Here is a 14,946-nt window from a genome sequence, read left to right as displayed (position 1 = left end):
ATGGAAAAGAGAGCTGACAGGTGACAATTTGCACCAATTTGAGTTGAGACATGACATTAGCCTACAGTGTTGTCAACTGCTATCTAGACTTGGGACTTCAAGGACACTGCTCACCCTTCTCTTCAGAAGTAAATCCAGAAGCCGCTTCCACTTTCTCTAGTATTCTCCGGAGCTTCATGATCTTGGTTGCACACACATATCCATGTCTGTCGAAGGGGAGGAGAACATGTTATCCAAGAGTATGGAAGGGCACATGCACAACATTCATCATGTAGAAGCTCGAAAACAGTAAGACACAAGTGAAAATATCCCAAAGTACCAGCTATGTTAGAAAAAGATGGCAACTAGGCTGTGAAAACTGGACCCAAACTTTTCAAGCTGCGATCCCACCAACTGAAGCGTTTATTTTCCTGGACTCCCTGGCTGTCTGACCATACAGCAGTTTTTGTTATTAAGCTAAACTTTTTGATTCTCTACTGTTTTATATAACTTTTTGTAAATGGCTGTACTTAGTTTTTCACTTTCTTTTTTAACTCTGTATAGTCATTATTTAATTTAAACCACTTTGAGCTCCTTTCATGTATAAAAATGTGCTATAAAAATATAAATATATATATACTGCTCCAAAAAATTAAAAGTTAACTTCTCCAGGATGGCACATCAATACATGCCATTGCCAGAAGGTTTGCTGTGTCTCCCAGCACAGTCTCAACAGCATGGAGGAGATTCCAAGAGACAGGCAGTTACTCTAGGAGAGCTGGATAGGGCCGTAGAAGGTCCTTAACCCATCAGCAGGACCGATATCTGCTCCTGTGGGCAAGGATGAACAAGATGAGCACTGCCAGAGCCCTACACAATGACCTCCAGCAGGCCACTGGTGTGAATGTCTCTGACCAAACAATCATAAACAGACTTCATGAGGGTGGCCTGAGGGCCCGACATCCTCTAGTGGGCCCTGTGCTCACTGCCCAGCACCGTGGGGCTCGTTTGGCATTTGCCATAGAATACCAAAATCAGCAGGTCCATCACTGGTACCCTGTGCTTTTCACAGATGAGAGCAGGTTCACCCCGAGCACATGTGACAGATGTGAAAGGGTCTGGAGAAGCCGTGGAGAACGTTATGTTGCCTGTAACATTGTTCAGCATGATCAGTTTCATGGTGGGTTAGCGATGGTCTGGGGAGGCATATCCATGGAGGGACACACACACCTCTACAAGATAGAGAACGACACCTTGACTGCCATTAGGTATCGGGAAGAAATCCTTGGACCCATTGTCAGATCCTGTGCTGGTGCAGTCCTTGGATCCACCTGGTGCACAACAATGCCCGGCCTCATGTGTGAGAGTATGTAGGGAGTTCCTGGAGGATGAAAGAATTGATACCATTGACTGGCCCCCACGCTCACTTGCCTGACCTCTATCCAATAGAACACCTCTGGGACATTATGTTTTAGTCCATCCAACGCCACCAGGTTGCACTTCAGACTGTCCAGGAGCTCAGTGATGCCCTGGTCCAGATCTAGGAGGAGATTCCCCCAGGACACCATCCGTCATCTCATTAGGAGCATGCCCCAGACATTGTCAGGCATGCATACAAGCACCTGGGGGCCATACAAACTACCAAGTACGATTTGGAGTTGCTGCAATGAAATTTCATCCAAATGGACAAGCCTGCCTGCTGCATCATTTTTTTCACTTTGATTTTCAGGGTGTCTTTCAATTCAGCACTCTGTAGGTTGATAATTTTCATCAAACGTTATGGCATCCTTTCGTTCCTAACACATTACCCAGTCCATATCAGTAGAGATATCCAGCAGGACTTCCCCATTGAGATCCGATGTGTTTTCAAAGTGTTCCTTTCATTTTTTTTGAGCAATATATATAACCCAGTGCCTGGTTTCAATGGAGTTTGCACCTTCAGCCACGGTTTTCCACTCACCTCCTCATAGACATGTAGGTTTAGGTTACTTCATATTTCTAAACAGGACACTTTTTTGAGTGTGCATGTGGGTGAGAGTGAACCCTGCAATGGACAGTCACTGTCCAAGGTAATAGCAGGTTTGAGAATAGGATGAGATATTTAATCCTATAAATCAATAAAATTATTTTAAACTCCTATGTTAATCAAAAACAGTTACTCTTTAATTTCCTACTTTTAACATTGTTTTTTTATTAATGAATGTATTGATGTGGTCCCCAGTAAAATCGAACATTAGCTCTTCCTGTCAAAATTCTGTTTGCTTCATCTTCAAAGGGATGTGGAAATAGAAATGGGGCATAAATGGCAGCGAGTGCAAATCCATTGCCTTTCAAAGCACACTGCTAATTAGTCATGAGAAACTAGAAAGGCCACAGCAGATTTTTTTTTAGCTTAAAAAAATAACCCTTGAAGTGGATGCCATCTGTCGATTTACAGATAAGTTGCTAACACATGTCTGATCTATCATAAACTAAACACAATCCGACGAGCATCATCTCTGCAGCAGCACATGGTGACAGCAGCCTCTCAAACTGTTAGAGATACTTTGCAGTAGCATTGAATGACAAAAACCTGGCACTGGGAAGAAATTTTAGCATAATCATAAAATCATTTTGTCATAATCTAAAAAATATAGCAATAAATAAATAAATAAGGTAAATCTCCTTAATGATACCAGTAAACCCTTAAAGCTTAAGGCAGTAATAAAATTAAGATCTTCTTTCTACTGATGATTCCCAACAAACCTAAAACAACTAAAGCTCTACTACCAAGAACACTAGATAAAATCTCACTATCATGATTCAGCAAAGTCGGCAGATACTTAAATTAAATGACTCAAAAAAAATGATTAATGCAAAAGTATGACTTTTTAATTATTTCAGTAATTGTATGACATGCATGTTAGTGAAATGAAGTTCTTCTGTAATGCATATTTAATTGTGCTTGCTACATGTGACAAATGCAGAAGGGTGGTGAGCATTTCACTAAGCACCTGTTGGCTTTCTCTGTCACCACCACTAGATCACACTTCCCTTAGTAATGGTTTGTCCCAAAATGACAGGCACAGCAGCTTCAAAGACCCAGGCAGTACTCACATCCGCAAGGGGTTCACAATCTCCGTTCGCAGCAGCTCTTGTGTCTCCCGGTAGCTTTCCACATCACTTTTAGATCGCGGTCTCAGCAACACGGTATCAAGGACTGAACTGAAGGCAAAAAGGCTACAAGAAGAATTATGAGAACAATTTGTGTGGTGCACTGGCTCCATCTTGACATTGCAAAAAAAAAAAAAAAAAACCTTGGACATTTCAGTAACTGATTTAAACATTAGGCAAAACTTTAAAAAATTTGGGAACACGTATAATCGATCCAAACAAAGACCACTTTTAGATTTACTAAGAAGGTAATCAAAAATAACGATGGTGAATAATCAAGAGAGCCACTGTTCTAGCCGTCATCAACGAGCAGTCCAATACAGAACCCAAAAGAAAAATAAATGAGAGGGTGGCAGAGCAGCATAAAAATCAGCCAAACACAACTAAGCAACGCTCAGTCAACCAGGGCATCTAGCTGCCCCAGAGATCACCATATGCTGACGTGTCACAGTTTCACTTTAAATATTCATCTGGGTCTCAAAGTGAGAGAACGGGTGCAAGAACAGTGAGAGAAAAATCCCTCAATGAAAAGAAATCATTCAAACTGTAAATAATTTGGTGCCCTGGTTATGCCAAAGAAGCTACTGGTGGTGTCAACAAGCAGGGATCAGAGATGCAATGCCAGTTCATGGTCAAAGTACTAGCCTTCTACTGGAAAACAAGCTTATGTAATGAAAACCATTAAAGCTATCGGATCCTTACCAGCATTGCCATTTATTTAAACAAAAACACAGTATACATCCTGAAAATTTAGTACCATAAAGCATTGTGTCTTTAGACAATATGGAGAACTGAACATGAGACATTGTTTTAAAACTTAAAATATAGTGTTTTATATTACTGCATTATTATTATTTTAGAGGTAGAGGTATTTGTAAGCATGTTAGGTCAGATTGTGGGTCCACTTATAGAAAGGACATGACTCATAGACATACAAGTTGGAGATATTATATTACTCCAGATTTAAGTAGTGTGGTGTAGAGGTAAGAGTGCTAGATTTTAAACCAGCAGAATACGGATTTAAACCAGGCAATTGATTCAATGTGTGATTCAATCATTAAGATTTTAGCTAAAGTTTTACAGCCGGATGTCCCCGGCTCTCTATTTATCTGACATGAGAAAAGATGAAAAGGAAGAAGAAGCAGGAAAATCAACTCAATGTGTGAACCTCTCGCCAAGTAATTTATATGCTGAGATGGTCACGTGTGGGCATTCTGGTTGGGATCAGTTTGGATTAGTAACCCGTCTGGGAGGCCACCTTAAAGGAAGGATGGGGGGGCGGGGGTTATTTACATTAAATGCTCCTCTGAGCAGCTACGTGGCAGCTAACTGGGAGACGGGCACACCATTGGACACCCACAGGGCATGCTGGGAGTTGTAGTGCCGTAGAGCAAGCCTGTTGGGGTCCCAAGCTTCCACCAGTGGGTGCTGTTAGGAGCTGTGCACCAGGGGTTTTGGGACTTCCAATGGAGCCGGATTACTTCCATCGGGCTACAACCTGGCATCGGAAGCATTCCCTGGTTCAAGATAAAAGGAACCACCCTGCTACATCTTGTGAGTCAGAGTCGAGAGGAAGGAGGACAAAGCCCGTCTGGAGCTGTGGAGGACAGGAAAAAAAGAAGAGAGAAGAGGTATCGTGCTTATTAGGATCCCATTGTGAAGGAATTAGTTGTTAAATAAATCATTTATTTGAACCCAGGACTGTGTCTGTCTGGTGGTATCTGTAGTTAGGGAGGCTGCAGTGCCCCCTACTGGTCAGAAAGCTTACACTCTAATTGAAAACTATGTCAACCAAAATAAGTTAGAGTATGAGTGTCTACCAAACAAACGACCATTGAATGATGCCTAATTGGGTTAGAAACACAATGGATATATGGATAATATTAAGCAAATGTATTAACCAAATCACTGGAATAATTAATGGAGGTTTTACTACAAAGGTTTTAAAGAAACAATTCAATTTTAAAGCTTTTGGTATGGTTTGGCTGCATATTTACTTGCATCAATTGGTTTACACTTGTGTGCACTCATCAAATACTGTACTTATTGATCTCATTGTAGTTTCTGAATGAACATCATTAGCAGCAATGAGATTATGGATTTTCATAAACTAGTCCATTATTCACTATACAGTGGTAGTATTGAAAGTGGCTTCTAATTGCCATAATATATTTAAAAGAAGTTCTTCTAGGACTATTATTAGTAAAGTTGACTGGTTAGTACTCGAGTCAAAACAGTTTTGTGTCGATTTTTGATGTGTAAACATGTTACAGTTTTCGCAATTCAACCACACAAAAATACTGAGATTAGCAAATTGCTGAATCCCAAGTTAGCACTGGCACTTTAAAAGCTACCAAAGTATGAAAGCCGAGATGTTTCAGTTTGACAGTCACCTGTGGAATTACCAACCCGCAACATTTGGGTTATAAAGATGCGCTTGGATGTGGCCACTTAACACTTCTATCAGCTACTGAACAGAAAAAACAGCCTCTAAGCTGCTGCCAGCCATGTGCTTCCTGGAGACATCAGCTCAGCCTCCTCCCTGTGTACAGCGGCCCCCGATGGGTACAAGAATTTCAGGAATTTTATCACAACTAAAGTTGCAGGAGGACTTACTGATAAAAAAATGTATAAATGTAATGCGTATGGTGGTAGCACGTACTGCGTGCCCAAAAAAATCTTAACTTCAATTTTAAAATAGCACAAAGAAGTTATTTACGTCCAGGTTTTATCCAACAGGAAGCTCACACTTGACGAAAAAAGCAGTGATGTAGACTAGGAATGCACACCTCACTGCTGTCAAGCCTTCTCATTTAGACCTCCTGAGGAATATACAGGTCCACAATTGCTTTTAGAATGGTGTTACTTATGCTGAAAATGGTTTTGGATATTATTGTGCACAAAGGGATATTCTAGCTAATGATTTCTATGGCAACATTACTTTATAACATCTCTGCCTGCCGAATGTGCAATGCTGCTAAGTTTATAACGCTGCATATGGCCTACAGAACGAGAGGAATTTCAAGACGATTAAGGGCTATATGGGCAATTCCCATTTATAAATAAGATAAACCACACTAACTGGACATCTGATTCTGTTTCTCCCAGTCCTATGTGCCTGACAGACTCCTACATGCACAGAATGGCCATTATAACTCTAGCAAATAACCTCTCTATGATTTTCAGTCAGAAAATTGCAGAAAGTTAAACCCACAGATGCCTACCTCATTTTAAATGACCATATTCAAAAGGCAGTGAATTGGTAGGACACTACAGTGGACTGTTGGGAAAAGGCTTTTGATGCTATGGAACACAGTATATTAACTCATAAATTGCAGGTTTGAGCCTGTGCACTATTAAATAAGTTTGACCATATTGTTAGGAGGCACCCAAATAACCTAAATCAAGATAAACCAATTAGGCACTTCCTTATTTAGTTTTGTTTATTCTGACTATCTGTGATATTAGAACAGTCAGTTCCTGTTACTTAAACGAATACTAAACCCAAAACTGGATATTTTTTTTTTTTTTATACGTTACTTACCCCAAGTAGTGTATAGTAATGGGTGACAAAATTTTGTATCTCATGTTTTCATGAAAACAGAGAGAGGGGAAAAAAAAGTTAATGATATAATAGAAGCCAAATGTGACCAATGATGTACCAATGGAAAACAATGTGATAAACTGTCCTCTGCAACTTGTTCTGTCACACCCACCACAAACCTCCTCTAAGGCCTTCCTCTTGTCCTCTTGCCTGGCAGCTCCATCCCTAGCAACCTTCACTCAATATACCCAGCATCTCTCCTCTGCACATGTCCAAACCAACATAATCTTGCTCTCTGACTTTGTCTCCAGACCAACTAACCTGAGCTGACCCTCTAATGTCCTCATTTCTAATCCTATCCATCCTTGTCACACTCCATGCAAATCTTAACATCTTTAACTCTGCCACCTCCAGCTGTGTCTCTTGTCTTTTTGACAGTGCCACCGTCTCTAAACCATATAACATAGCTGTTCTCACTACATGTACTCTGTTTGGTCCTACGGACATTCATTCCTATCCTCTCCAGAGCACATCTCCACCTCTGCTGGGTCTCCTCAACCTGCTCCCTACTCTCTTTACAGATCACAATGTTGTCAGCAAATATCACAGTCCATGGGGACTCCTATCTAATCTCTGTCCATCACCACTGCAAATAAGAAAGTGCTCAGAGCTGATCCCAGATATAATCCTAACTTGACCTGAAACACATCTGTCACTCCTACTGAAGACCTCACCACTGTCACGTCCCTCGTACATATCCTGTACCACTCTTACATACTTTTATGCCCTTCCAAACATTTCATACAATACCACAACTCCTCTCGAGGCCCCCTGTTGTATGCCTTCTTTAGGGCCATAATGACACAATGAAATTCTGTTTGGCCTTCTCTCAACTTCTCCATCAAAATCCTTAGAGCAAACATCACATTTGTGGTGCTCTTTCCCGACATGAAACCATACTGCTGCTCACTAATCATCACCTCCCCTGTTAACCTTTCACTACTCTTTCCCATAACTTCATGCTGTGGCTCATCAACTTTATCTCCCTGTAGTTACAACAGTTCTGCACATCCCCCTTACTCTTAAAAAATCGGTACCAGTACACTTCTTCTCCACTCCTCCAATATCCTCACACTTTCCATGTTTTCAATAAACAATCTGATTAAAAACTCCACTGCCATCTCTCCTAAACACCTCCATGCTTCCACAGATATGTCATCTGGACAAGCAGCCTTCCCATTCTTCATCTTCTTCACAGCTGCCCTTACTTCCTCCTTGCTATTCCACTGCACTTTCTGGATCACTACCTCCCCATCATCCAACCTTTTCTCTCTCTCATTCTCTTCACTCATCAGCTCAAAGTACTCTTTCCATCTGCTCAACACACCCTCCTCGTTTGTGAGTATGTTTCCATCTTTATCCTTTATCACTCTAACCTGCTACCCATCTTTCCTGGCTCAGTCCCTCTGTCTAGCCAATTGTCTCCCTCCTTAGTGTCCAACCTCTCATACAACTCAGCATACGCCTTTTCTTAAGCTTTCAACACCTCTCACTTCACCTTACACCTTATTCTCCTTGTACTCTGGTCTACTTTGCTCATCTCTTTGATTATCCCACTTCTTCACTAACCTCTTCCTCTGTATACTCTCCTATAGTTCTTCATTCCACCACCAGGTTTCTTTGCCCTCCTTCCTCTGTCCAGATGTGACACCAAGCACCCTTATAGTCATCTCCCTTGCCACTTCTGCTATGGTTGGTCAGCTATCTGGTAACTCTTTACTGCCACCTAGTGACTGTCTTACCTTCTCCCTGAACTCCACCTTACAGTCTTCCTTATTCAACTTCCACCATTTGATCCTTGATTCTGCTCTCACTCTCCTCCTCTTCTTGATCTCCAACATCATCCTACAGACCACCATCCTAAGCTGCCTAACTACACTTTCCCCTGCAACCACTTTGCAGGCTCCAATGTCCTTCAGACTGACCCTCCTGCATAGGATATAATCCTGCTGTATGCATCTTCCTCCACTCTTATATGGCACTGTGCAGAATACAATATTCGTAAGGACCTAAGAATTTTTTGGTATATATCAATTCAAAACTTACCAGAATAAAGTGGAGTCCAAGTAGCAGGAGTTATAGTGACCCTGAATACCTTTCTTCTTTCCCACCATCACCTCCAAGCCCTCCATCTCCATCCTGGGAGGTGTGTTCTGTTCTACCACTTCACTCAAATACCCACCAAAGGCTGAGAAGACAAGATCAGCAAAGAAATACTGAGATAATAACTCACTACGCTGGCAAAGCTCCAGCCACTGTACAGTTCAAAAGGAGCACTAAAGGCTCCAATCAGCAACTGGAAAGCCAGGGCCCCAACCAAGGGGGGCAAATCCAAAACACCTGCAGAGGAGGAACCCAGCTAACAGTAGCCATTGGATCAGGCACACAATTGGAGAGAAGCCAGTAACTGAGAGGCTTGTCTGTATCAACAAAGCACTCACTAGAAAGTAGGCTAGAGTCATGAGGTAAGTGACACTACAAGCAAATATGGCACAGAGTAAAAAATAAAACAGTGCACATGTCTTACCGATTGAGTTGCAGCGCTCAATTTGATTAGAAGAATGATGGGATGGCGGGAACCTGGAATCTGGCCTGCAGCTTCTCAATTTAACAAAGAGGGCTTTTTTGGGTGCACAGGTGAAATATCGAGAACCTTTAAACGTTCCATCAGTGCAGCCTGCACTTTCATCATCCTGGAAGGCAGAAAAATAAAATAAATTACAACGTGATCCACAACAGAGCGACACTCATTTATTACAATTCAAAAGTGTAGTGAAGGCCATAGTATCATAAAACAGACAATTCCTGTTTACCAAAGCATATATCACACACTGTATGGTCTGAAGTACCTCTCAAAACAAGTATACTTTACTCAGTATTTAACAACATAGCATTTTAATTAAAAAAAAGACTTTATTTTACCTATTGTATTGTTTATATATTATAAACATTTATCTTCACAAAAATGGATAAAAAGAAAATCTAACTTTTGGTTTCCAGAAAATTCTTAGCAGTCATTTAATCCTTTTCCCTTATCATTTGTGCCTTTTGACACCAGAGAATCTGCTGACAGCATGCAAAATAAATCTTATACGAATGCCAGTCACTTTACAGAGGCAGTCACTAAAGGAAAATAACTTTTCCATATGGGACCAAAAGCATGATTTGTTTGTTTATGGGACTCAATGGCATAACTAATTTTATACCAAGGGGCACTGAGGAACTCGGATTTTATAAAGCCTTTGTAGCCCGATTTTTTTTATGCATATGATGAGGATGTGGGGCAGAAGAGGGATAAAGGCAAACTTTCCATGAAACTACACATGCAGCTCTACCTTATGTCAGACATACCCCCCTTCCATTCACTTTGTATCCATTAACTCCCTTAAGTTTAACCTAAACCAAACCACATCTGATAGAAATGAAAAACCATCCCAAATGGACAACAGGCCATGTGCACACTTTGGCTGTCAGAGCAAACACTGCTATCTGAAAATAACTCAAATTACATGAAGAAAAAAAATCTTAATTGAAAACAAATGCAAATTGTAAAAATAATGGTTCTTTAATTTTACAGTGCATGAACTTCGCCTTTGTGTTACTCACTCCAGACAAGATATTTTTTTAATACTTCTGTATTTTGGATGTGTTTAGTACATCACTTTCGCAATCAACATTTTTATAATTTTTAAATGTTGGCTTGTATTGTCACTTATAAAATAGACAGATTTTTCCACTGCAATCAAAATTTTTATAATTTTTAAATGTTGGCTTGTATCATCACTTATAAAATGGACAGATTTTTCCACTGCACTGTTCTGATTTTTCATTAACGGGTGTACTAACAACAGATGTTTTAAACACATCTCCAGGGGCCTGAAAGTATCATTCTGCTCCCGATCCAGTTACAGATCACTCTTGAACCTGAGATTCCTTATTTGCCATTTTATTCATCATAGCAAACAAAACCTGGTTTCCTTTCTCATTACACCTAATGAAAAATAACTGCCATACTTTTGATTTTCCTTTTATTTTTATAATGACTTTAAAATAATCCTTGAGTCCTTAATAGACTGCACACCATTCTTGACGGTTCAGCCTCACACTGATCAGGACAGGCTCCAAAACATTACAAATGCTTCTGAAAAGTGATGAACGGATGCAGTGTATCAGTACACCCAAATGGGACTTGGCTGAAGGTGATCATTTAACGATACATTTAGAAAGCTTCCAATGTGATGAATGAGAAAGAGTGATGTAACCAAGTGTAACAATAAAAAAAAACAAAAAACCTTAAATTAACTTGGTTCTGAAGATTAGGTCTTGATTTACACCATCAGTCAAAATTAATTGCAATAGTAATAAATACATTTTATTTATATAGCACCCTTTCAATGCTCAAGGTGCTTATTTAAATAGCAGGGTATATGTAAGATTGGGTACAAATATTTCTGCACAGAACGCTAAACAGATAAATACAGGAGATACAAAGTGTTAAATAGAATAAAAGACAATAACCAGAGTAAAATACTTGATTCAATACAAAAAGAAAAGCCTGAACAAATAGGATAATTTGTGAAATAACACAAACAACCATTATACTGAGCATATGGACAGAGGGGTAAACTGAAAGAAGGGGCAGAATGATAGGTTAAGTTAAAAGCCATTCTGAATTGATGGATTTTAAGTTGTTTTGTTAAAAGAATGAATGGAGTCAGTGACATCACTTCCGGGTTACCGTCTCCTGGTCCCACCCCTTTCAGGAGGTCATTCCAAAGTCTTGGCGCTATACGGCTGAAGGTCCTGTCACCCATCGAGAGTACCGGTTAGTGTGGGTGGGGCACAGCAAGATTGCTGGAATCAGAGGGACCTTAGTGGATGAACAGGAGCATAGGGATGGAGAAGTTCACTGATGTAGTCTGGTGTGAGGCCATTTAAAGCTTTGTAGGTTATTAATAGAACTTTATATTCAATTTTGTAAGACACAGGGACCCAATGATGGTGACACAGGATGGGTGTGATGTGCTCACTGTTGCTGGTTCATGTTACGACTCTCGCAGCAGAGTTTTGAATCAACTGGAGATGTGATATAAGATTAGAAGGGGCACCTGCCAGTAGGATGTGGGATGTGATAAAGGGACGGACAAGTTTCTCAGCATTAGAAAAGGAGAGGAATGAGCAAACATGGCATATGTTATGGAAGTTAAAAGTAGGACAGTTAATTAATGTGGTTTATGTGGGTGGACTAAGAAAGGGAGGAATCAAAGATGACACCAAGATTCCTTGCATTAGAAGATGGTCTCATGAGATCACCGTCAAGTGTGACTGAAAAGGAGCTCATTTTCTTAAGCCAATTTGCAGTTCAGCTTTATTACAGTTTAATTATAAAGAGTTCTGCTCCATCCAGATTGTAATGTCACTGAGGCAAGTTGTGAGCTGAGAAATCTCTGATAAACATCAGAGTCTGTAGTTTGAGAAACAAAACACCTTGCAGGTCCTCATTTAGCTTCTTCCCAAATTAAAGCCAAATGCCATCAGCACCAGAGAAAAAAAAATGACTCTGGGATGCTGACCTAAGAGGCAGAGTTTCAAAGAAAAAGCCATATCTGAAAGGGGCAAATAAAATAAAAAGATAAATGGGCAAAATAACACAGACAGTGGATGGAAGATAACTGGAAAGGTGTATTATGATAAGCATACCAGAGTCATCTTTTTTTCTTATTTGGCATGTTTTTAAAAAAAGAAGCCAAATGAGGACCTGTAAGATGTTTGCTTCTCACACAACAGACTCCGGTGTCCTTATCGTCTTGTGCAGATGTGTATCCTTTTCTATTCTGGATAGATTCAGTTTGCCTTCTTCTCTCAAGACAGTAACAGACACATTTGTATGAAACCTTCAGTTACTTGGCAACCTGTCACAAGGAATAACCTTCATTAAGCAAAACAAAAAAAAAAAAACATAAGACTGACGTGTTTCTGAGAAACCGGTTTCACTTTGGCCATTTTAGATTCTAGAACTGAATTTTAGGAATGCCAATACCTTGCAACCCAAGTGAACAGAATAAAAGGTTTCAGCAGTGCTAATGCAATTACAAAAAAAGTTTTTTTTAAATAAACCATTAACATGTGAACATGACAAATTAAGGGTAAGCTAAAGGAGTTGACCATTCGGACACTGAAGGAACTGCACTGAAAATGGAGCTTTGCAGTAATACACAAACTAAAAATCACTCATTTTAAGCAGTGACAGTCATAAGCAGCACCAGTAATGTCTTGGCTGTATTTTAATCAATTTAATGATATCCTGATAAAGCAGGTATCAATTTCTGTTAAGAGCATTAAAGTTTCTCTTTGTGTTCAAACTTTTGACTAGTGGTGTATGCAGGAGAAAAAAAAAGGTGATCAAATGGGCATGGAATGCATTTCTGTTTTACTGGTTCAAATGTAGGACTTTACACTTGCCTATAAATAAAAAGGCAAGGATATGCAGTATATATATATATATATATATATATGGTTGAAATAGTTTACTGTCAAATAATGCAAAGAGTACGCGACACGTGTTTCGCCCTAATTCTGGGCTCATCAGGCGTACACACTCTACTGCACTCCCTCTCGGGAATTGAACCTCGATTATATATATATATATATATATATATATATATATATATATATATATATATATATATATATAAATATATAAAAGGCATGGTAATGGAGTTGCAGCATGATAACCCTAAACAGCACTAAACTAAAATGCTAAAGAAGAGCCTCAAGTTTTTCAGATATTCTTGTTTGTGATGTTTATTAGTTGCTCCTCGGTTGATTTAGTGTCTGTCTTTAAGCTAGTTCATCTGTCAACATTACCAAATGAAAAGTCATTCTGGAGACATGGCCCTCATGTGATCTTCCTCAGCAGTGTTTTTAATTTCAGGTATTAGGCAAATGTGTGATAGAAGCCCCCAAAGGGGAATCTTAACATCAGGGCCCATCAAAGTATTTAGCCTTAAGGTTAGGAAAGATTAGGGTAGAGAGACTTTAAGGTTAGGGTTTGGGGATAGGGTTGGACATACATAAGTATATGAAAAAATATTTTCTTAAGCTAGCTGATCCAGAACATCCATCCAATAACCCAACAGTACATTAGCAGACTCACAAATGAGATATTCTTTCTGATCCAATTGTCTATGAATCTGAAAATTTGAATTACAAATTGCATCAGGTAGATTTGCCACAAAATTATTAAATATTACTATATTTTGCCTCATTTTTTTATTTCTGTTAATCTGATAAGGAGGAGTCAAAGGTTTCCTCATTCTATCTTGTATACCATTTTTAAATGGAAACTCTCTCAGCCATTGTCCAACAACCTGCCATATTCATCAGCTAAATAAGTAACATGAGAATGTACTAAATTATCAAAGAGGGCACAACCTCTAGTCCAGTATATTAATAATTCCACGGCCATCTAGAATTTAAAACAAGGAGTTACTCGGGGTTTACTGACCAGTTCTAGTCCTGCAAGAGGCTCTTGGAGACCTGGGGGCTGTCCAATCCAACGAATCACTCCATAAAGAGGGGGGTTTTCCTTTACTTCCACTAGAGATCCCACCTCCAGACCAAACTGGTTTCGCACTGGAACGGTGACCACAGCAGTTTCAGGTCCGGCAGCAACATGGCCATCCCCCATGACAGACTGGACAGATAAGGATAACTGTGTGTGCCCAATGCTGCCATTTGAACCAATTTTCTTAGTCAGGCTGAAAGGTAGGGAGTGAAACTTGTTCTCACTGGAAAGGCTGGGTGTGGGCGGAGCCTTGGATGGAGGGGATGATGGGCTGAAGCCAGGAGAGGTGTCCACTAGGGATTTGGCTGGATCTTCACCAACTATAAACACAATTGGACAGACTTAATGGAAAACATTTTACTTGAAGGAAAAAAAAAAACAGAAAACTGGCATAGATATCAGAGTCTAAGATTCCCATTACTATCAAATTCAACGTATGTGAAGATGCATAAAATGCTGCACAGCATGCAGTGTTTTAGATGATTTAAGAAGCATCAGATTTGCAAGATACACTGCTTGGCATTGCAAGAAAAATCCAGCAGCAAGTGTCAAAAGCTAAGAAGTGCAGCAGCTCGAGATGCACTTCAAGATGCATCATAAAAGGAAGTAAGCAAGCACCTGAATTGTATCAATGGATTTTTTT

At 39.8% G+C, this 14,946-nt stretch overlaps 1 protein-coding gene and 1 long non-coding RNA gene across 7 annotated transcripts in view; one reads left to right on the top strand and one right to left on the bottom strand.

Annotated features, from left to right (window-relative positions):
- Positions 1–14,946, top strand: part of LOC127529182 (uncharacterized) — a 333,856-nt gene that overhangs the window by 181,020 nt on the left and 137,890 nt on the right. The gene's annotated exons all lie outside the window — the stretch shown is intronic.
- Positions 1–14,946, bottom strand: part of cylda (cylindromatosis (turban tumor syndrome), a) — a 54,266-nt gene that overhangs the window by 8,589 nt on the left and 30,731 nt on the right. For all 6 annotated transcript variants that reach the window (XR_007935862.1, XM_028809278.2, XM_028809276.2 and 3 more), the window contains 5 exons: positions 14,244–14,623; positions 9,264–9,429; positions 8,783–8,924; positions 3,076–3,198; positions 115–206 (listed from right to left, as the gene is read on the bottom strand). Coding sequence is in view for 5 of the 6 variants with exons in the window: in XM_028809278.2 (XP_028665111.1) it covers positions 115–206; positions 3,076–3,198; positions 8,783–8,924; positions 9,264–9,429; positions 14,244–14,623 (903 nt within the window). In the remaining variant the exon portion in view is untranslated. The remainder of the gene's footprint in view (positions 1–114; positions 207–3,075; positions 3,199–8,782; positions 8,925–9,263; positions 9,430–14,243; positions 14,624–14,946) is intronic.

The sequence above is a fragment of the Erpetoichthys calabaricus genome, chromosome 9 (assembly GCF_900747795.2).
Source record: "Erpetoichthys calabaricus chromosome 9, fErpCal1.3, whole genome shotgun sequence".
In the NCBI taxonomy this organism is placed as follows: domain Eukaryota; kingdom Metazoa; phylum Chordata; class Cladistia; order Polypteriformes; family Polypteridae; genus Erpetoichthys; species Erpetoichthys calabaricus.
This window is presented reverse-complemented; position numbering and strand designations above follow the sequence as displayed.